General features: G+C 35.6%; 1 protein-coding gene across 17 annotated transcripts in view; it reads right to left on the bottom strand.

The window, feature by feature from the left end:
• Nucleotides 1-447: 447 nt before the first annotated feature.
• kek2 (kekkon 2) overlaps nt 448-24,487 on the bottom strand; it is an 894,871-nt gene continuing 870,831 nt past the window's right edge. For 16 of the 17 annotated variants that reach the window (XM_067767645.1, XM_067767647.1, XM_067767636.1 and 13 more), the window contains one exon: nt 448-6,412. In XM_067767645.1, the coding sequence (XP_067623746.1) occupies nt 729-3,938 (3,210 nt within the window). In that variant the 5' untranslated portion in view covers nt 3,939-6,412 and the 3' untranslated portion in view covers nt 448-728. Of the gene's footprint in view, nt 6,413-22,218; nt 22,240-24,487 lie in introns of those variants that run through there. The other variant, XM_067767651.1, reaches the window with a different exon arrangement.

Below are 24,487 nucleotides of genomic sequence, written 5' to 3'. Positions count from 1 at the left end.
ACCGCGATTAAATAGCTTTGCCTACCCAATAACCTTATTAACAATAGGTTAAAAGTTAAGGTTTAAAATGCAGCGCTTGAACACATCTTGGAATCCCCACATTTTATCAGTGTAGTTGTTGCTAGCTTTCAATAGATGTTATTGCGTTTTCTAACGCAAGGCTTACTTACTTAATTGGCGCTTACCTGGTATATATTGCAAGCGGCGACAATTTTGATATACAATTTTGCCACAAGTATTATAAAATGGACCGCGAGATAAAAATTATATACTGGTTCTCGAAGCCGTTAGAGGTTAGAAAAGTTGACGTTATTGACATCACTCTGATCAAGTGGAGGATTCTTTGTTTGCATCCTAAAGAGGAGAAGCACGACTTAATACCTTCTATATATATATATATATATATATATATATATATATATATATATATATATATACATATATATATATATATATATATATGTAAGGGTGTGTGCATGTACATATATGTTTATATTAATATATATATTTATAATGTATCCGTTTCTATATATGTTACTTTATGCGTTTACATAAAACTACCTAATTTCTAATTACATTTTCCATAATTACTTACTAATTTATATCTAAATACTCTACAATGCCACTGAATCATCCATTTGAATCCCACCACGACCAATACAACTAACACTCCCACTTTCATGTTTGCCATGCTGCAATTTCGCACAATTGCCATTAGCGCCACGACGTCAAATATCGGAACCCTCATGTGAATCACCCACATAACCTTCATCTGGACTATCTGCTAACGGACCATTTAAATGCCGCAATTTTGAGGATTCTTCGGTTGAAGTTGCCTTAGCAGACGTTGCGGTTGTTGCTGTTGTGTTGCACGCTGAGATTGTAACTGTGGTTGCGCTGCTGCTGCTGCTGCTACTACTATTACTACTAGTACTACTACTACTGCCACTAACATCCATACTGCTACTGGCAGCAATTGATGTGGTGGGTGAGATATCATTCTCATCACATTCTGGTATTGTGTTTGAATCAGCTTGTGCAGCCACACAACGTTTAGTAATTGTTGTGGACGTTGCAGGTAGAGGCAGAAGTGACGCCGACGCTGCTACTGTTGTTGTTGTGGGCACTTGCGTTTGTTTTGTTTGTTGACCGCCGCCATTGGGCGAAAGTAAAATTGTTGATACTGAATTTGGTTGTTGTTTATTTTGTAGCATGTGTTGTTGTTGTTGCGGTTGGTGATGCGGCTGCTGCGTACGAGCCTGCGGACTAAGTACGCCAACAATAGTTGGTGGATAACGTATTGCCTGCACATGATAACCGGGCAAACATTGAGGCCATTGCTGAAATGTGGCATTCGAAATTGTTGAAGCGCCACCGCCGCTTCCGCTACCATCACGGGCACCCCCTGTTGGACTCTGACAACCCTTGTAGGCCTCGGGCGGTGAAGGATATTGCACTATATGCGTTTGTTGCGTCTGTGGATAGCCTTCGGCTGTAAAGCGTACATTGGGTATGGTATACTTGTCATAAGCTGATGGTGTGCCAGAGCATTGTAAAAATTCTGCCTCCAAGCTATAGCGCACACCAGCATTTGCAGCGGCTGAGGCTGCAAATTGTTGCTGCTTGTGCGTGCGATTATGTGGCAAAGTACGGTAAAAGTTTTGTTGTTGCTGCTGTTGCTGTTGCATATGTTGTTGCTGTTGTGCGTTATCTGCTGCGCCAGTGCTACCTAACGAAAGTTGTGACTGCAGCTGCAGGTGATGATGATGTGAAGGCGGTGGTGGCTTGATTTGCTGCACATGAGCATTGCTGTAGTCATAAGTAAAGCCATCTTGACCCAAAAAGCACACAGGATTCAAATGAACATCAACTTGATGTTGCGGTGCCGCAGGCGACATACTCATGCTATTCATCAACGTTTTCAGTTGCATACCGCGCGGCAGTGTTGTCATGGCAGCAAAACGTGACGCGGCCGCTGAACTCAATTGCTGCTGCTGCTGCTGTTGTTGTTGTTGCGGTATATTTGAGGACGTTCTTATTATTTGTGAACCATATTGTGGCGCTGCCTCTAGCTGATAGCATGCGCTGTTGTCATATGGCACTGGCGTTGACGACAGCGACACACCTTGCAAGCTGCACGGTCCCGAACAAACGCTGGCGGCGTCGTAATCATTAGCATCCAGCGAAGCGGCCGTTTTCAATTTGTTATGATTGACGCTTTCGGCGGCGTCATTAACCAAATCCGGATTTTTATCTTGATTATAATTGCGCACTGATGCGGGTGGCGAACAATAACTCATACCATTAGCGCCGACAAGCAGGCCGGGTGGCTGTGTCCCACTCGCGCCTTGCGGTATATTCACGCTCAATTGGAGCGCCTCACCCGCAGATGCACCTGATGTAGGCGCTTGTTGTTGATAGTGCGCTGGCGCATATAGCAACAAATTTTGCTTCATTTGTCCACCTATGATAACGCCGCCACCATTTTCTTTGCACAATTTTCTAGGCGTCATGCCGTTTGTCATAAGCAAACCAGTACCGCCATTCATAGAATCTCCATCATTCAGTATCGACGAGCATTTCATTAAACCCGTTTCGTTGCCGCTGCTATCGCTACCATGCGTATTACCGCTACCAACATTAGTAACCGATCCATTGCTGCCGCTGCATTTCTTGCGCTTTTTTGGCTGGCGCTGTTTACATTTGATCACTATTGTGCAAAGCATTACAACAAATATAACACCCGCACCTGTACTACTCGCAATTATATAATTCATATAGTCACGCGGAAAGGATACCTCATTCACCACTGGCGGTTCTTTGATGATAACGCGCAGCGTATAATTGCTAAACGTTATGCCCGCAACATTCTTGCCCACACACGAGAACGTACCATTATCTTCGGCGCCTACATTATAAATGAAAATCTCGCTGCGCTTTTCCTCTGGACTGCCGCTCTCATCAATATAATAGTACATATGCAAATTATCTATCAAACTATCATTGCTCATTACTTGTCCATTAAAAAGCCACAGTACCTGTGGTTCTGGTATGGCGCGCACCATGCACGTTATCGATACATTACGTCCCTCTGAAATTTCTGTATAACTTGAAGCTGGCATCACTTCGGGCAAACATGCAAGCTCCTCTTTTTTTAGCGTTTTTATTACCTGTCCTTTCAAGCGCGGCGGTTCAACGCACTTCGGCTCCTCCACTTGTGGTGTCACATAAGTGTTAAGCCACGCGTACAAATCTAACAGCCGACAATCGCACATCCAACGATTACTTTGTAAGCTTATGCCGTGCAATGATTTGGGCAGTATGTGCGGACCCTGTATAAAACCGATGCGATTACCATCCAAACGCAACCACTCCAGATTGTCCATACCAATGAAAGCCTCATTTTCGATGCGCTCGATTTGACAATTACTAAGTTCGAGCGTCGTCAAGAATGATAGATGCCTAAATGCGGACGTTTTCAGTTCACGTATCGGATTTCCGCTAAGCGAGAGACGCATTAGTGAGCTGTAATCTTGAAATGTTTCGGTGGGTACATTTTGTAGCGAATTATCTGTTAAATCAAGTTCGACCAGATTTGTTAGCCCACGAAAAGCTTTCTCATGTATGCGTATCAGTTGATTGTGTGATAAATAAATTTTTTGTAAATTCAGTAAGTCCATGCGTAAGAAACGCTCACTTTGTAGCACTTGTAAGCTATTGCCAGAAAAATTCAGCACTTGTGTTCCCGGATCCATACCTTCGGGTATGTTGGGTAGCTGTTGTCCACCACATTCTACTGTCTGTTTGCCGCCTTTCCACTTACAAATGCATACTTCTGCTGGGCAGGTGTAAGTTTGTGGTAATTGCATTAGCAGTATGATAAGCGTAAGCTGTAGTAGTCGATGAAGGCGCTTTGATGAATGCAATTGTTTGTACATGATGTAGATGAGTGTGTATGTGTATGCGTTTATAATTTTTTATTCACGCGTTTAGAGATGCTAACTGTGTATGCACATTTATGGATTTGTTTTTGTATTTAATGCGCCTAAAATTGTGCATTTTTCCTTTTCCGTAAACGCCAAAAAGTATGCAATTTTGCAAAAAAGACGTCAGCAGACTTTTGCAAACTTCATTAATGAAAATATTTCGGCATATATATATTTTACCTACTTAATGCAGTCAACGACTTTTAAGCTTAAGCTTTAAATTTGTTGGCATTTGTTAGAAATGCAGCTGGTATATTATTGTTTGATATAAAATTATAAATTTTTTCACTACCAAAAAAGGGCGCTATTTTTTAACTCCTTTTAGCATAGGCTGGATCACTTCTTAACTTTTTTCGGTCCTATTAACTAGTCCAGTTACATCGTTGGCACCTGTTTTCAATAAAAACACGAAATTTAGCCAGCGCTTAAAATTATGAAATATGTGATTTTCATGCGCGACTCTGCTAAAGTTATAATGATTCTTATGCTGATGGTCAATCAGTTCGCTAGCATTTGTTCCGCCTAAAAGTATGCAAAACAATCTATTTTAAAGCGCTCTCAGTTTCCACTACCTTTTATGCTTTCTTCCCTTTATTCAGCAACAAGTCAACTGCTTTTTACTTCACCATGCGCATACTTCCTTTCTTGCCAAGAATTTAAACGTTCGCGCCTAAAAATATGCCACAATTCTCTTGTTTCTCATGTAGTTGTCTCTCAATTGCCTTGATTTATGCACTGCTTGACGTCGTTATCATGACAGCATTACAATAAAGTCTCCATGGTTTTCAATTCAATTGCGCTGGCATTACCTCGTTAGGTTTTTCGTTGTTTTTTTTTTTTTTATTTAACGCGCTTAAAAATTCTTATTAATCATTTGCAATTTAACTTTTGCTTTAATATTTATGTCGATCTTCTATTTTGATTTCATTATCGCGTTTCTGCCGCCATTAGCTCGTTTATGCATGCCTTTAGTCAATTTAATGTCACAAATTATGAGTCGTGATTATCATCAATTTTTATACTTAACAGCTGTAGTTGTTGTTGTTGTTTTCTTCTTTTATTTTGTTGTTTTATTTTAAAAAAAAAATTTTTTTACTTATCTCCCTCACGTTTTATTTGCTGTGTTGACATCTATTCTTTTGGTGGTAAATCTTTTATATTATTAACGTTATCAACGTTGACATAATTTTTTTCACTTATACTATTGGACGCAAGTGACCTACAATCTGCACAGACTGACGTTTAGCTGGTTTAGGTGAATTACCCTCTATTTCCTTTTGTCTACTTTTTTGTTGTATTTCTATTTTTCTGTACGATTTTAGCATTTAAATTGATTCATTTGACAATTGCGTTCAGCATTTTCATTCAAGTGACAAATAACACAGCAAGTGTCCAGGGAGTTGTCGGTAGTCGGTAAACACTACGCAATGTCACACCATATACTCTCGCACTCACTTGCTCCCTTGCCTTTGACTCAGTCAGCACTCTGCTAAGTTTATTAATCGCCCACTTGCGTCTTGCTTTTCAAGCGCGCGTTAATTTCTTTGGATGTCAGCAGTTTTTCTTTTTAGCAAGATTTGCTTGCCTTTTTTATTATTATTATTTTTGTTGAAAAATATTCTCTTTTTTTATATTCTTTAGAACATATATGTATATATACCACTTTATTTATGCCACTTAATTTTTGCGTCTTTTTTTATTCAACGTCATTGTCACTATCATCTTTAGAGCACATCGGCATGCCACTGCGTATGAGCAACAAAAACTCAGTCCACGCGCTTGTGTTGGTGATGCGCTATATCAGTATGCTCTTTGTTATTTTGCAGTCGATTTTGTTGTTGTTATTATAGTTGTTGCCTATGTTATTGTTGCTTTAGGCGTTGCTTTACTTAACACATTTTTTTTCGAATTTCAAATTTAGCTCATCTACATTCACGATTTTTCACCCACACGCACACACTATTATTTCTCTGCTGTCCAAATAAGTGTGTGTGTTATAAGCATAAGTATTTGTAATAATGTTGCTTCCTTCCTTTGTCTCGTAATATCTATTTTATACACTTTTTTCCTTTACTAATGTTGCTACAGATTTCCTTTGTCTGTTCAAAACACTCTTGACGTACAATCAGCATTGTTTGCTCGCGGCTTGAGTTCGCTTTCTTTTTCACTTTACAATTGCCTTGCTTTTTCAATACGTTTGCTTAAATTGCTATCCACTCCTCGGCTTCTTTGGCTTTGCTGCTTCCAACCCACATATCAAGTCAAACTATTTCAGACGTGCGCTATATGTGCTTGCGTGCGGTGATTAAATTGTTCTTCATTTAATAGTCATCACTTTTTTATGATAATAGTAAAATTTCAAATTCAACAGTGCTGTGGTGTGCAAAACGCCTTCATTGCCTTCGGTGGTTTGTTTGTGTTGATGTCTGAAAGTGAAAAAAAGGAAAAGAAAAATATTGTTACTTTCCATAGTTGAATGAATGCCCAAAGGCTACATATTTTCAAAAACATTATAATTGTCAATTATAAAATGTATATATATTTATAACAATTAAATCTATGTACAAATAGGCAATTTTGAAAATGTTTCACTCCAATTACGACCTAAATATTATTCTTAGTATTAACAATTTTATAAGCATCGAAAGGCCTTTTTAAGGAGTAGTGCAGGCAATTAAACAAATTCAAAAGGGTCAAATAAAGCGCTAATATATCAATTCAAAAAGAAACTATTAAAAATGCCAAACGCATATTTAAATTATGAAGCTCAGTTAACACGCCCACTACGAACACTCCGTGTGCTTGTTTTGCTTAGAATTGAGTTGTTGTGTATGATCATATGTATTTTAATTAGCGAACTTTGCCCATATTGCTTTATACACTGGTTTTTGTAATTGATATTAGAGAAAAATTTTAAGTTTGCAAACGGCGATGGTTACTAGGACATGTTTCTGAATTTCACTTCTTCATCAGCTAGCTTTTCGGGAGCTGAGCATTGAACTCGAATCTCCAACATTCACATCAGTGCAAGCCTTTAGCTGCTAAGCCATATGAATGTCCCGTTGTTCGCTGTAAAATTGGTCTCTAAGAGTTGCCTTTTTTTTATATTCCTTTTCATCACCATGTAGGCACATACACTCTGTATGTGGTTTATTCCTAATGGTGTGGATATGATTTTTAGGAGCGCTTTTGAAAGCTTAGTATGCGGGATGCATGTGAAACCCTTATGTGAAGGTTGCCCAATATCAGCGGCCTAAATTAAGCTACGCATCAGCTTTTGTCCAACGCAACTAGCTCGATGTTATTGTACGCTGCCCCAGTATGTAATGAATCTAAAATTACTTACCAAATATTTATATTAGCAGTGTACCGAACTACTGCTACTCGAAAAGCAAGGGCTTATCCGAAGACTTGATCCTTATGTTATCTCGCAGACGTCATTAGATCTGCTGTCAAGGAAATCGGAACCATAAATACGGAACTAAGTTCCCCTAATGCGCAGACAAATAGATTGCTGGACTGCTGTGGGCAAAATAACTTTCTAGCTATGACGCGATTGATGCACGCTTCAAGGGGGACAGAGAATGTGCATGCAAACCAGTTGCAATCATATCTGATTTCCCCGTGACGATATTGCTAGCGGAAGACCCTCAGTGTGTGGACACATGGACAGAATTAACTTGCTTTCATTGACCCACTTGACGGTATTGCTCTGTCCCAAAGTAAAAAAAAACGCAGAAGAATTAAGTAGCTGATGCCTCAGGGTGATGTCCTTTCAACACTTTTGTTTAACTTTTATAGAGCGGAGCTCCCTTCCGCAACATATGGAGTTACCATAACAACGCCAATAACGTAAAAACGCCGATAACTGCACGATAATGGCAACAGGTACCGGACCTCCCATTGACGAGCTATGCTTTAACTTGACGACTCTTTCAAGTTCTTTTACCTCAAGAAATCTGGCACTATCACCGATCAAACCCCCCACCACCTTTTCAACGTGAACAAAGCAAATATCGACCATATTGGCGACTGTCCCACACTAAAAAATATTGGGTGTGAAGACCGATCAGAAACTACATTTTGGCGATAATGCAGCCGCAAATATACCTTAATTCGCGTATATATCAAGCGTCCCCAATATGTTCGCCGACTATAAAATAACCACACTTAAAGAAACTGCAGGCGATCTGTCAGAACACGTGCTCAAGAATGACAAGAGATGTTTTTTAATGTCTCGGAAACGCAGTGGGACAACAATAGTCCTATAAAGGAGATAAATATACAACGGTAACTTTATTTCAAGAGTAGACAAATTAAAATACCTGGGTATTTTGTTCGACGAAAATTTGAATTGGATTGAACAGATTCAAAAAATAAAAACGAAAGTAATACCTCTAAACTTTTTCATTTATAGAAACGGTAACACTATTCCAAAGAAGCAGCTATGGCTTCTATACAATTCCCTCTTTCTCTCGAAAATAAATTATCTAAACCCAATTTGTAATAGATGTTCAGAAAAAAGATTAAGTGAATTGCAAAGGCTACCAAATAAATTAATAAAAAATATCCTTGTACTCCCGCGTACAACTAGCACATCCAATCTATATGTAAACATGCTTGATATGCGAAAGTATTCAGCTCCTCAAACTATAATGGTCACATATAAGATAAAAAACAACTTAATAAAACACAATATACAATTAACAGCAGCAAAAAGCACTGATTATAACCCACGAAACTCTCAGAACATCAGGACTCACTTTTTTCGAACTGAAAGATGCGCTAGATCTATTAGAAGCTACGGTATAAGGTTATTCAATAAATTACCGTTAGAGATAAAAAACATAAATAACATTCTACTATTTAAACGATATGTAACAAACTTGCTACTGTCTAATTATAATTTTAGAATATAAACATATATATAACCACATACTTAAAATATTTATGGAACAATCCAATTTATTTTCTCCTCTAATTAGGAATATTTCCTCTTGCCACAACTGACTGATGCAAAATGAGAAAAATGTATTCGTTATCTTCTCGCACAAAATTTTATATTTTTTGAGAAAATTGATGTATGTATATATATTGTTTATCAAAGTTGTTAATAAAGGAAAAAAAAAAAATAAAATGATGAACATAAATTCTAGCAACCTAGGCATCACACCAAACATCTGAATAATGAGAACCTATCACCCAGAAACTGAAAAACTCATCTCCGCAAACACCGTGAAGAATTCCAGCAGCTACCAATCAACGGTATGAAGAACAGGATCGTTGAGAGGCCCTCAGAGTCATTCACAAAAATTCGAAAAAATACCAAGCCAATATTTTCCCTGTCAATCCCGCTATCAAAGACAAATATACTGAACTCGAAGTTGAGGAGATTAGCTCCCCAGGCCGACGTGCGTCACTCTAGCCCAACCCTGACATCCGATGTATTACCCGCTTGTAACGCTTCCGCACATGACACCAATTATCTTTTCCTTTGCAATGTGGAACCAACGTCTCAAACAGCAATGTCTCTTTGGTCCAACAGTGTTTATACAGCATGTTTCCTCGGATTCCAGTTAGAGATTCTGGTTGGTCGCACTACAATAGTTGGGCGAAGCACAACTACATCAGTAACAACAACAAGTGATGAATAAATTAGAATATATTAACTTCTTTTGAAAAAGTCAAAAAAACAATATACCAACTCATCAAGGTTATAAATTACATTGCTAAATTATTGTAATGTTTGTGAGAAATATGAATACTTGATTCTTTAACTCATTTATCGTTGTTAGCTTGGCAATTACTTTATCGCTTGCGAAAACAAAAAGCACTGACTTAAGTTGATTTGCTAAATAAATTAATTCTAAATTACTTCTACTTTTAAAATAATGATTCATCATCAGTCAATGCCATTTAAGCAAAAGAAACAAAATCCCGTTATGTACATAAATCTGAAATATTTTACATGTGAGGTACAATAAATATCTACGCATAAATAAATTAAATCAACTTTTACAAAGTTTGTACCTAGAAGAGCAAAATTAGTGATTAATGTGAGGAATTTTGGCACTCAAATAACGAAATTACTATATAAAGAAAATATTAGGGAAGGCTTAAGTGATAATAAAAGAACATATAACTCATATAAAACAGAAGAATTATTCTCGTTTCTCAGAGTCACAATATTTCCTAACAAGCATATAGCTATAAACCAGAGAGGTGAAGGCAAAATTACAAAATGAGGTAACATTTGACAATAATTTTAGAGAAACATAATGTCCACAGCGAAGGAAAATGGAAATAGACTCTTGACGTTAATGAAATGATTGACGATCTGGAACAATATCATTAGGATGCGGATAATTATTTGGGAGGCTTGTATTGTTTTATTTTATTTTATTTTACTTTATTTTATTTTAATTTTTTTTATTTTATTTTATTTTAATTTATTTTATTTTATAATTTATTTATAGAACAAAAACAGCAACAAAACCATATTTTATTTTATTCTAGTTTATCTTATTTTATTATTTTTTTCTATTTTAGTTTACTTTATTTCATTTTACTTTATGTTCTCGTATTTTATTTTTATATTTTTATTTTATCCTTATTCATTTTTTATACTACTTTGTTTTGTTTTCATTTATTTTACGTAATTTTACTTAACTTTTTTAAATTTTATTTTACTTCATCTTATTTAAATTTTTTTTTTTTAATTTAAATTTTATATTTTTGTTTTTTTTTTTTTTATTTTGTTTTATTTTGTTTTATTTTATTTTATTTTACTTTATTTTATTTTATTTTATTTTAATTTATGTATTTTTTATATTTTTTATTTTCTCTTATCGGTATTTAATTAGCGAGACAAATTCATATTCCTTTATAAAATTGTTTTTGTTATTGATAGTAGAGAAAAATTAAAACTTTAAAAGCGGCGATGATTACTTGGACATGTTTGTAAATTTCAGTTCTTCATCAGCTAGCTTCTGTAAAAGTTTTATCCAATGAAACTGAAGGACTGCATTTTTAGCGCGTCACAATATCCACAGCTAAGGAACATGAAAACAGACTGTTGACGTCAATGAGATGATTGACGGCCTGGAACAATATCATTAAGTTGCGGATAATTATCTGGGAGGCTTGTAGTACAAAAGTCCATACTACCGGCATACGGTGCCAAAAGACAACAAGCGTTAAGAGGTAGGTTCAGTTGGCAGTAAAAGTTAATGGTGTAAAATATAAAGCGGCAACGGCACGGCAATTATTCTTCAAAAAATCAGAACTTATAGAAATTCCCTGATGACAAAAAGAAAAATGTGCATTATCAGAACCATATTTTAAAGAGCTCTGGCTTACCCTCGACGCATTTAGACAAATATGAAACACTCTCAGCCCAATATGCATTGCTCTGATTTTCTCTATCTATCCGCCTGCCTCTAACCCTCCTCTTCCTCTGTTTTACCTTAATGGCTTATTCAATTTCTATGTTCCTTTCATTCTTCCGGAAATCTATCCGCTTTTCATCTTACTCTACGCATTCTTGTCTTATTCAAGTCTTACTCTCACTATTACACTTAAGATTATTCTTTTTTTTCTAACTCTTTCATTTAACCTCTTTTTACTACTTCTTCTGAAGCCATTACCTTTATTCATACTTTTACTCTCATTCTCCTTCTTCCTCTTTTTCTCTTTATATTTTCAACTCCCCTTCAACTTCCTGCATATTTCCTTTCCATCGGCTCTGTTTTCTCCTCTTTTTTTTCATGTCTCCATTTCCAATGTGAAGACATATGGAGTTTGGCTTTCTGCCCTGCATTACATTAACAAAATATGTAAAAAAGTAGCTAAATAGTAGAAAAAATTGTCCCTCCCTACTACATTAAAATTCATGACCGGATTATTAGGGACGTCAAGTTTTTGTTGTTGTACTATTGACTTCACTTGTCTGGCTTCATTTCGTCGTGGTAATTTACTATAAAATGGCAATTACCAAAAATTAAGTTTAAAGGAAAAATGTCACAAACAACATCCAATTTGCTATAAAGTAGTTGAAATCTTAAACTCTTCCCACGAAGTTATGCCACTTTTAACCTTTATGTGGACACCCGTAACACCGGGTACCAAAGTGGTGTTATTTTAAGTACTAAGTATTCTTTAAAGTATCCTCGTTGCGCATAAAGCACTTTAAAAGTAATAATTTTCAAAATTTTTTTAAAGTGTAAAGGCTTGTTTTCCTCGAAAAATGGTGCCGCTTCATTACGAACGCAAAAAACGGTCGCCCTACTCACCGTTATTAGTGGCACTGCTTTTTTGTAAAGCTGGAAGCCGACTTCATTGATGAGATTTCTACTTGTTTACTTCTTTTTCTTTGTTTTTATGGGCTTATTTTTTAATAGATTTCGAAAAATTTATTTGTAGTCTGAATTTCTGTTTATTTTTCAGATATTTGACGAAATGTTCACCGCTTTATACTGAGAAAAAAAGTTCATGAACGGGTTTCTACCGTCATGAAGGCCTTAGTATTGCAATGCCGCTTTATTACGTTGCGGTGAACTTCACCGTCTTCTTAGTGTCCACATAATTACTCTTACATTGCAATGTTTTTGACAAAGTACTCCACTGCTATATAACGTCCGCTAAATATCGGCACCGGTTTCGAGGAACCCAGCCTTAAGAGGTGTGCTATATGATGGAATACAGATTGTAAGCCCAAACCGTATGCGCTAAAACTCATTTCATATACATTTATATAGTATATTATATACATTTTTTTACATTGCACTTCTTTTAATGAAAAACATAATAAGAGGGCTTTTTCAATACGTAACAAAATCTTGTCTTCAGATTGCGTTTAACAATTTACACAAAATAATTACAATTCAAACGAAAGGGACTAATTTCCATAAAAATAAAATTTGACGAAGATATCCAAACAGAAACAAAAGTAATGCAATTAAAGTAAATTTCATCAGAAATAAAATATGTGACAATAAGAGCAGCAAGATGACAGCAAACTTAATGAAGTAAAAAAAAAAAATATGCAAATAACAAACTAAGTGCCAGAGCAAAAGAACTCATATGACTGAAAGGAAAAATTGTAAAGAAATCGTTGTAGGTATTCGAACTGCGGTCTCGAACCAACCATAAAATACAGCGCGCTTAACTCTGGTAGAGTAGCAAAATCTAACTTACATTTTGAGCGTTTCTTGGAAAAGGAAGGGTAAAACAAAACCCGCAAAAAATTAGTACAAATTCAAATAGGCAAGCATCTAAACACAAAATGAATGAAGCTGCCACAAAAAGCAAGAAATAATTTGACTACCGCATGAAAGGATTTACAAAAGTTACCTTACAGCACAACAACAACTAAACAAATGTGCTACTAATTTTTGTTATTAGGTGCCGTGGAAAAAGTATCGCAAAAGACACAGTAACTTCGACAAGATATCGACAAACAATGTAAAAGTCATTGTATGCCAATCAAATAAGCCAAAAGGATCAGTGAGCGAGATACTTAGAAGGAGGAAAGATACGGTCAGCGGTTTATATTGTTGATGACAGAAATCGTGTTGACACTTCACTTCAACCTCTTCTTTTAGGCGCGTTGAGTTGCGGGCATTATTTTTTGTGTCTAATATTACTTGTGTATAAGTAAAAATCAAAAATTGTGGGGTTTTCAAAAGATTTTAGTCTTATCAGCTCATTAAGTTATCGTAATTGATTTGATAGTAAATAAATTGATCTATTTAAGATAGATTTGTTCAAGAATCGTCATTAAAATTTCCGAAAAACACTTTGTTCGAAAGATTCTGAAAGATTGAATCAAAAGAAGGTTCCTGTTGGAGACGTATTTTTTAGTTTTGTGCCAGAATTGTATATTTATCTCTCTATCTTAAACCGCGTTTGCAAAGGAGTTTACTATTTTTTTTGTGGATAACTTCTTGTGGAATCATGTGCAATGTTTCAGCAGCCAGTCCCCTCAATGCTATAAATAGTGTCCCAACTTCGTCGTATACGCTCCAGTTATCTACTAAGGCTTCTTCTTTAACTGAAGCTTAAAGATCTGGAGAGAAGCAGAACCATCAAGGAAAGGGTTGTTTACTTTGTATTAATAACTGATACAGCCAGGCAATTTAATTGCTCATTTTCGTTTGCCTTAGTTTTTACTAAAACTGTTTTATTTTTTCGACCACACGGTGCCTTGATAATCATAGAAGAACTCTTCAAGCCGTGCAGTGTTTTGCGTTATTTTTTCGTTTACACGAGCCTCAAGTTTTAACGATTTGCGGACTTCCTGCTCTTTCAGTTGTGCAGCTATCTGCTTTGATAATTGTGCTGAAATTTGCGCTTTAAGCAGCGATGTCATATTTGTGTTTCGTGCTTCTAATTGTATTTCCATTTTGGAAATTATTTGCGAAGACATTTCTGAAATAAATGTCTCTTGGTTTTCAGTCTTGAATGTTATTTGTGATAACATATCTCAAATACGTGCCTCCGGTGCTTTAATTTGAAACGTCAACTTTAAGCTTGCGCTCGCCATTATCTGCGGTATTTCGTTTTTCTTTTAAATTTTTTGTTTCTTCTTCCCATCAGGATGAAAGGCATATTCTTCTTCGACAATTCCTTCCATAAACGCTCGTATTCCTGCATGAAGTTGGAATTTATTTCCAGGTGTAATCAACTCACGGTTCTGGGAATCCATTTTCAGTTGATGAGTCTTCAACTCACTCAACTTGGCCATGTCTATGTTTTTTTCTGATGATCTGGATTGTACTCAGAAATGCCTCCTGTTAAACAAATTGTGGGGAATTTTAAGAAATTATTGGTAACTCAGTGCCTTTTTTTTTGTTCGAGTCACTGACCTGTCGAAAAATAATGTCAAATTTTCTTTTTATAAAATGCTTTTCATCTACAGAACAACTATGGTAGTAGAAGCTCAAAATTTATAAGCGCTTTTTTCACTTATAATGTGTTAAAATCGATTTTATTAATCACCACTAAGCCTGCGCCAATTTTATACTCTCAGTTGCCCCGTTTTCCTAGTTTTCTTAGGCTTTAGACTTTTCACGAACAGCTTCCTCGATTAGTTTCTTATTTACTTCTCTCATCTGCTATGAGAGTCGCTGTTGTCTTCCTTGTATGTGTGTGAGTAATGTTATATGCGCTCTTTGTTACTGTGAATATGTATGATTAATGACGGCTTTACTCTTTATTGGGGTGTAAGTATGTGAGTATTATCGTCTACGCTCTTTTTTCATGCTGTGTTCATATGTGCGTGGCTATTTGTTGTCTCATCTGTTAACGTTGTCGTTGGGGTTGTGCATATACTGATGTGTCGGGACTGCTAATATTTGGCGCAATATATCTGAAATTAGGCATTGATTGCATTCAGGATAGCATTGATAGTATGAATGCATGAGCGTGTAATGTTTTTCTTCCCAGAAAACATTCGTAGTCACCATTTTTATTTAAAAAAACTACACAGAAAACTAAAAACGATTCTTATAATTGGCTATAACGTTATATTTGTTACGAATGGGCAAAATAACTGGAAAAGTGTATGTAATTATTGCCAAAGACTTCGAAGCATGGGACTTTAAAATTTTTTTAAAAGCCTCTATCGACTTGTTGTTGTCGTTGTGTTAACGATAAAGACACATCCCGAAGGATTTAGGGAGTGTTATCGATGTTGAGGGTCCTTTGCCGTATACAGATCCAGCACGTTCCGGTAACAAGCACCATTAACCCTTCTGTTACGTTAAGAAAAACTTAAACACGTGTTGATAAGGTCCCTTTGTTTTCTATGTATATCGGCTAATAGTTTAATGATGACACACGCAGTTTTCAAAATTTATAAATTTTATAAATTTTTCTTAGGTTCATAGAAAAATGTTAAGTTTATATACACAATACATGCTAACCTGTTATGTTCAAGGCAATAACAAAATAAATGAAAGGCGCGATATCCTCCGAAGAGATTTAAGGCCGAGCTTCTGTTCTAATTTGCATCGCGCTCCTTTTAATTTTTCCTAAAAATTGGCGGGACGGGACCTACTTGTTTTACGCCGACTCTGAAGGGCATCTGCAAAGCATATGAGTTTTCACTGAGAGCTTTTTATGACAGAAATACACTCGGGGTACGTGCCAAACACTGCCGAGGGGCGACCAAGCTAAGAAAAATTTTCTTCTAATAGAAAAAACTTGTTTCTAAAATTTTGATGTTGCTTTGCCCGGAGCGTGAACCCAGGATCTTCGGTGTGGTAGGTGGAGCACGCTACCATCACACCACGGGGGCCGTTTAAGCCAATATTTGGTAAAATTGTGGTTCACATACGTATTTTTGTTGTTATGTGTAATGCTTATCGGTAAAAAGTTTGACAACTTCTGATATAGGGGGTAAGATTTATTGGTTTGATTGATTATATACCGGCATTTTTGCAAATTAGTGACATCGCATATACGAAGGATGCTGGCCTACTATACCGAAGGTCCTTAGTTGAGCTAATGGAAGAATTAACATCAAAAGACTTTCAAAAGATTTTTTTAAGTGGGTCTCATCTCGGAAGTGATCTGGCATACCCTCCGAGTATATTCAGCAATGAAATGCTTTCCATAAAATAATACCACCCTTTAGGCAGATATCATTTGAAATCGGCATAGATACTATAGGTCGCCATAAATCTTTAGGCAAAAAATAGCTCCGTATCACGGAAGTTTGTTTATTATCAGTTATTGGATTAGGTTAAATCTTGCCGTTCTGGATTTTTTGGGAGAATTTTGCTTAATACATAAAGTAATGAAAGGTAACTCCAAAACTTTTCTTCTATCCAGAGATACAGGTAAACAAAACAAAAATAGGTCACCAAACAGCAGGGTTAAAGTACTGCGAAACTCAGAAATGATTGATGTGATCACATTAAACCTTTTAGGCAATACCTCCATGGATTTTCGGCGCTTCAACCAGGGAAGATGGAAAATTAAAACTATATAAGCAAAGTGAAAAACTTAACTCTTCCCCAGTTTCTCAACTGTGGCTGCCTGTTCCCAGAATGCATCATATAATTAAGTTTGAGATATATTATTTTAAAATTTTAATACATTCATTTATTTTTATTTTATTTCCATACAACGGAGACCTCACACCCTCTACATTATATTCCAATCAGGCACACAAATTGGATTAGAAAACATGAATAAAGAACAAAACGGAAAACACTAAAACAATATTAAATTCTAATGGGACTACATACATACACATTGAACGTATTTGTTTTCTATTGTTCTGGCTTTTCGTCTCGGCACAAATTTTCATTTTTATTCGTTTTAACAACTACACTTAATGTCGGTAGATAAAAATGTGTATCTGACTGAATTTGGTAATAAAATAAACAAATATAATTTAAACAAAAGCTGCCATGTTACTAACGAAATTTTATTATAACATTTTTGTACATAATAGCTAAAGCTACAAACAAACACACATTCTCACGTTTTATTGTTGTTCTTGTTTTTTTCGTTTTGTTTTTTATTTTTTGCGTTTTTTTTGCAAGCAACCATTTCCGCATAAGATTAAGCACGAACGCAAGCATTAAAGCGGAAAATACATTCATACCAAGTGAAGTGGGAGATGACAGCACTAAGTTTGAAAAAAATAACAACACAATCTTACGTAAGCAAAAGCATGAGTCTCCAGGCAAAATTGATAACAGACGTTGGCCTTTGGTGACGGTGTATAAAAAATATTGCCAAAGCATGAAAGCTGATACCGTTATTTAGCCTTTTAAAAAGACCTGAAGCAATATGTGGTTGTTGTTGTTGTAACAGCACCTCAAGCAACATCGCTTGTACAGTAAAGTAGTTGTGATTATATTATGTTGTTGATAGCATCAATGGTTTTCGTATAATATCATCATATAACGTTGTGTACTAAGAAAATCAACGGCTTATTCATAGTAGCCCAGCAAAAAATGTTTACCTTATATAAGGCATATTTAAATTCATAAGAAGTAGAATTAAATAACACATAACTATAATAAAAAAAATTGTTTCGAGGGGGTATCTGTTCCGTACCGCACGCATCCATAGGTGATGGATAGACGGGAGGTACTGAAGAAATTAAGTAATCAATAAAACCCAGCACATTCCCAAGATCCGGTGGAAGGGCGATATGGTTCCGCCCTAAATTGAAACCAGAAATATCGTGTTGACCAAATCTGAATACTTGATTTTAAAATATTTGCAATAGGCTGGCGATGGCAGTGAGTTATTAACTTAATATGCAAGCGTGACGTCTTGTCGAAATAGCTTGTAGATTTATATCGTGAACGTCTCAGTCTCGTTAAAACCTTGGCATGTCTTCAAGTAACTTCCAAGAATATCGTTATTAAGTTGGTAGTGAGACGACTATTGACTAAATATATCTAAATAGAATAGAAGACTATGTACACAGACTCCCATAAGGGCTTGTGGCAATCTACACGAGGTCTTCCTGCCTTTGCATAGATAAACCCATGAACTGAGGACAGAGAGTGCACGTCGTCCGAAGATAGCGGCCTTTTTAAAACTTAATAAAACATGATTAATTATAAGTCGTCGTGTAAGTTGTCGGTTTGTTATCGAAAACTTTAAGAATGTTTATCAAAGTGTAATCCATAACTTCGCGGTGTGGTGGTCGATAAATATACTTCTAATTATATTAATTTTATACACACACTATTTTATTTTTTTATAGACTAGCTTTATTTTCACGACTCCTAAATGCATGTATGTTAGAGTATGTTTATAAAATTCATAACTGAATGAAAATTTTTGAAAGAATAATTTCAAAATTGAAATATAAAAAATTAACAAGAACAAAAATTCATTTTCTTCAAATTAGATTCATTTAAAGCTGAATATAAATATAACCAATATTAACATCATAACTAAAATAACATAACCCTACACGCCGAATGTCACCACTTTTTATGGGTTGGTATCGGTTTGTCATCGAAGAGAAAATTTATAGATTTTTTATCGATAAATCACCGATTTGTAAAAAATAGTTGTCGATTCCTAAGCGGAGTGCTATCATTTGTTATTGGTGTGTTATTTATGACTCATAGGTTTGCTATGAAAGAGGTACCGATAAAACTACATCTGTAACTGAATAATAAACCTGCATATAACAAACAAGTAACTCCACGATAATTATGATAAGTAGCCGATTATCAAATAGAAAATAGTTTATCAGTACCGGTTATTACATATAAGAAGCCACGAAAGTTTTGTGGTTGTTGCCATATCCATGAGCCAAAATTTTAATGAATTTGAATTTTGAGCCTTAATGCTCAGAATTTTATATTTACCTTTAATGCGTTGTCCAATTTTTAGATATCCAAAAAGGGCCGTCGACCAGGGGTGACTCTAGAACGTGTTTGTACGATATGGGTATCAAATGAAAGGTGTTAATAATTATTTTAAAACGGAGTGGACCTTAGTTCTGTAGGTGGACGCCTTTTCGAGATATCGCCATAGAGGTGGACCAGGTGGTATAGAAGTATGGTATTTTTTTCATTTTTCGTAATTTTCGATATCGAAAAAGTGGGCGTGGTCACAGTCGGATTTTGCCCATTTTTTATACCAAGATAAAGTGATATCATATAAGTACGTGAACTAAGTTTAGTAAAGATATATCAATTTTTGCTCCAGTTATTGTGTGAACGGCCGAGCGGAAGGGCATGCGGTCGACTGTGTATAAAAAGTGGGCATGGCTTCAGCCGATTTCGCCCATTTTCACATAAAAATTGTATCGTCATAGAAGCTATGGCCTTGCCAAATTTCAAAAGGATTGGTAAATTTTTGTTTGACTTATGGCATTAAAAGTATACTAGACAAATTAAATGAAAAAGAGCGAAGCAACGCCAATTTTGAAATTTTCTTTTATTTTTGTTTTTTGTTGCGCTACATCATTACTGGAGTTGAATGTTAACATAATTTACTGATATACTGTAAAGATACTAAATTTTTTGTTAAAATTTGACTTTAAAAAAAATTTTTTTTATAGTGGGCGTGTTCTTCATCCGAATTTGCTAATTTTTATTTGGCATACATATAGTAATAAGGGTAACGTTCCTGCCAAATTTCATCATGATATCTTCAAAGACTGCCAAATAACGACTCGCAAAACTTTTAAGTTACCTTCTAAAGAAGAAGCCGACATACCATATGTTATCAAGATAACTCAAAACTTAATCAAGTTACCGTGTTAACGAACAGAAGGACGGACGGACGGACGGACATGGCTAAATGAATTTCTTTTTTCGCCCATATCATTTTGATATATAGAAGTCTATATCTATCTAGATTAGTTTATGCCGTTACGGATTGCCGTTATTCGAACAAAATTAATATACTCTGTGAGCTCTGCTCAGCTGAGTATAAAAATGGATGACCAATTAATTTGTAGAAATTTAATAAATGAATAAATATTTAAAAATTAAGTCGCTGCGTTTAAACGAATATGCACCTGTTCGTAGTAGTATTTTTGAATGTGGGATGATACGAGTACAACAACAACAACGAAAACAGGTTTTTTGGGCCAGGTAAATTTCCGTTAGTTTAACAAAGAATATGGGCTAGAATTTGTTGTTATGAATGCATAAACAAAAGAAAGCCAAAGTGATAAATTTAAAATTACGAGTGCGTTTAACCCATTTTCTCCCGATACTAGATTCCGTGAAGGAAATCGCATGAAATTTTGCATGGTTGCTATTATAGTACTACTGAACGCAATTTCAGGTGGATGGGTCTCCTGGATGCGACAGGAGAGACAGTTGCGAAAACGCAACATTGGGAGAAACGCTGTAAAATTGGACGCACTTAAATAATCAGATAAATCCCGAAGTCTAGCCAATAATGATTTTGAAAATGCTTTTAGTTGAAGTAGTTTATTTTATAAAGTTGAAAATATTTTTATTTTGTAATAATTAACCTTATTATAATAAACATAGCTCTTTCTTACTGTCCAATTTTGTATGATAATCATCACAATATTTTGGGTGTAATCTCAAATTGCATTTTTTATATTCATAAACAGTTTGCGAATGGCACATGGCACATCTTTTACGTTTGTTGCCTGAAAGTTTCCATACTATATAATCACGGACGTTAGTTCGAGGAAGATGAAGCGGTCTCTCTGCTTCTTCAATGTCTGATGGATCACTACTTTCTCGATAAATTTCTTCTTAGCAATATAAAAGCAGATATAATGCTATTTCCGTTTTAAAAGCAATTTGAGACATAGGACTAGTTCCTTCTGATTTACTAACCAAGCAATAAATTTTCCATGCATTAAGAGTTATACTGTTCACTGAATTGATCCATAGGGGCCACCACCATTTTTTTTCCACGAATGCCAACATGGTAGTTAGCTACTGCATTATCATGGAGATCTACTCCTCCCATATGTTGACTATAGTCATTATAAGCCCATGTTTTTTAACAGTAACCTTTTTTTCTCATTTTTAGACCAGGATCAACAGTTCTGAAGTTAGAGATTACTGTTACTTCAGCATTATCTTGCCATCTAGCTACAAAAAGCTTATTATTTTTTAAGGAACAGTAGTCAAATTCATGTTTCTTGAGGTTTTTACCAGTTTTGTGCATTTTTTCAGCACCTCTAAGACGATTTGCTCTGACAGTTCCAGTCGCCCTAAAACGTTTTTCGTTCAATAAACAAAACAAATAAAATGACGAAAAGAAACTATCAAAATAAATAGCATGATGATCTGGATTTGAAACATTTTCCAACAATGATAGACGACAGATGCTCCTAAACCAACTTTCTTGTCATATGGAACCTTCCGAAATTAAATTCAATACGTTTGGTTTTCTTCCATTAGGGTGCACCGAAATCTTTTTCTGCAGTATGAGTGATGTTTTTTTCAGGACAAGATGGTTCGTCGTCATTGGTTTCAGATAAATATGGTGGCGGTGATCCAAAATTTATTGTAAAGTCGAAAAACTAACAAACACTTTTTATTTCGTAAGAGTTTTAAGGTCTCGAAGTTGCCGATGCGAAAACGCAACAGCGGTAGAAAATGGGTTAAACGAATATGTACCACTGTATATTGACTGTATGTTGATGATAAACGTCAACAATTTGCTGTGAGCCATATAGCAGCAACACATACAAGCATATCAATAATACATAAACATAAATGCTTTTTCAGTATACATGCATACATACCTACAAAATCATCAACAACTTCATGTGGAACCATCATTCAACGCAATCTCAGGGTCAAATCCAAAACGCGACGATAGAATGCTGTTCAATCTGATTTAAATGGCTGCGTGGTTCGTCATACGCTTGAGTGTTTGCTTATCAAGTCATATTATGATGTGGAGGAGGGGTTGGCATTGAGTTTGCTTATTAGTAGCTTTGAATATGCACTACACTTAGTGGCCGCAACCGATGTTGTGCTTTAATGTTATTGTTGTTTTAGTTTCTATATTAGTATATCTAGCTACAAATATACATATACTCAGGGGCGGATCCAGGATTTTTCCTGGATGGGGGGGGGGGGGGCAAAGGACGGAAGGTAAAATAATCAACAAAAATTTATAGAAATACAAGAAGTGACATACTTCAAATTCATTAGTGCAAGTTATAGTATATAGGAACGTTTAAGAAAATGTAAATACTAAAAATACTAAATGTTGAATAAAGACAGTTTTCTCTTATGTTGCCTACTGAAGATGTTCATTAGGGTCCATTTTTTCCGCCATATCGCCATGAATGTGCATTAAAGCAAATCCATTCAAACGATCTTCTGTCATCCTGTTACGAAGGTATGATTTCTATTGCCGTAATGCGGAGAAGGAGCGTTCGGCAGTGATGGTAATCAGTGGAAACGCGCACAGTAATTGGCAAAGTGTTCGTATATTTGGCAGCATTGCTGAATGTTTGAAAGCATCTACTGGAGATAGTGAAATATCTTTTCTCATCTGCTGCCAAACTTTTAATTCTCCCTTTAAAGCTATTGCGAATTGTAGTACATGAACTGCATCTTCGACGCTGAAGTTATGGCACAACAACTTTTGCAAATTTCTTATTCCTTGCAAAGGCGTACTAGGGAACCTGGATTTTATTTCACTTAGCATATAGTTTAGAAACGGGATGTATACTGAAAGTCGGTAATAATCTTCAACTAACTCAGCCTGAATGTTTGGCCGATTTCCTTGACGGCTTGTGATTCTTCGGACTGTGATTGCTGTACCAATTTCATTTGCGATGCCCTCAGCCTGATTGAACAGTTTTTTAAATGTGACTGTGCTAGTTTCACGTTGCTTCTGCAAACTCGCTGTGGTCATATTTACAACCTGAATTGCAGAAAGTATATCTATTTATTTCTGTTGTTATGATCGGTATAAAGGCAGCGTGATTCCCAATATATCAGAGAGGATTACCAAGCTTATCAGAAATTCCGATGAGGTTATAGACTGGAGCAAAGAAAATGGAGGTGTAGCAGTTTTTATGTTTCCTTCATCCGACATTTTTTGCAATATTGCGGAAAGATATGGCAATAGGTCCAAAAATGTCAAAACTGCTTCGTGTCTTTCAACATATTTAGTCTCTCACAATTTTTATACTCAGTTGAGCAGAGCTCACAGAGTATATTAAGTTTGATTGGATAACGGTTGGTTGTACATATATAAAGGAATCGAGATAGATATAGACTTCCATATATCAAAATAATCATTATCGAAAAAAAATTTGATTGAGCCATGTCCGTCCGTCCGTCCGTCCGTTAACACGATAACTTGAGTAACTTTTGAGGTATCTTGATGAATTGGTATGTAGGTTCCTGAGCACTCATCTCAGATCGCTGTTTAAATGAACGATATCGGACAATAACCACGCCCACTTTTTCGATATCGAAAATTTCGAAAAACCGAAAAAGTGCGATAATTCATTACAAAAGACCGATAAACCGACGAAACTTGGTAGATGAGTTGAACTTATGACGCAGAATAGAAAATTAGTAAAATTTTGGACAATGGGCGTGGCACCGCCCATTTTTAAAAGAAGGTAATTTAAAAATTTGCAAGCTGTAATTTGTCAGTTGTCAGTCGAAGATATCATGATGAAATTTGGCAGGGACGTTACTCCTATTACTATATGTACGCCTAATAAAACTTAGCAAAATCGGAGAAAGACCACGCCCACTTTTAAAATTTTTTTTTTAAGTAAAATTTTAACAAAAAATTTAATATCTTTACAGTATATAAGTAAATTATGCCAACATTCAACTCCAGTAATGATATGGTGCAACAAAATACAAAAATAAAAGAAAATTTCAAAATGGGCGTAGCTCCGCCCTTTTTCATTTAATTCGTCTAGAATACTTTTAAGGCCATAAGTCGAACACACATTTACCAATCCTTGTAAAATTTGGTAGGTGCATATATTCTACGACGATAACTGTTTTCTGTGAAAACGGGTGAAATCGGTT

The sequence above is a fragment of the Eurosta solidaginis genome, chromosome 2 (genome assembly GCF_040869045.1).
Source record: "Eurosta solidaginis isolate ZX-2024a chromosome 2, ASM4086904v1, whole genome shotgun sequence".
Lineage (NCBI taxonomy): Eukaryota > Metazoa > Arthropoda > Insecta > Diptera > Tephritidae > Eurosta > Eurosta solidaginis.
This window is presented reverse-complemented; position numbering and strand designations above follow the sequence as displayed.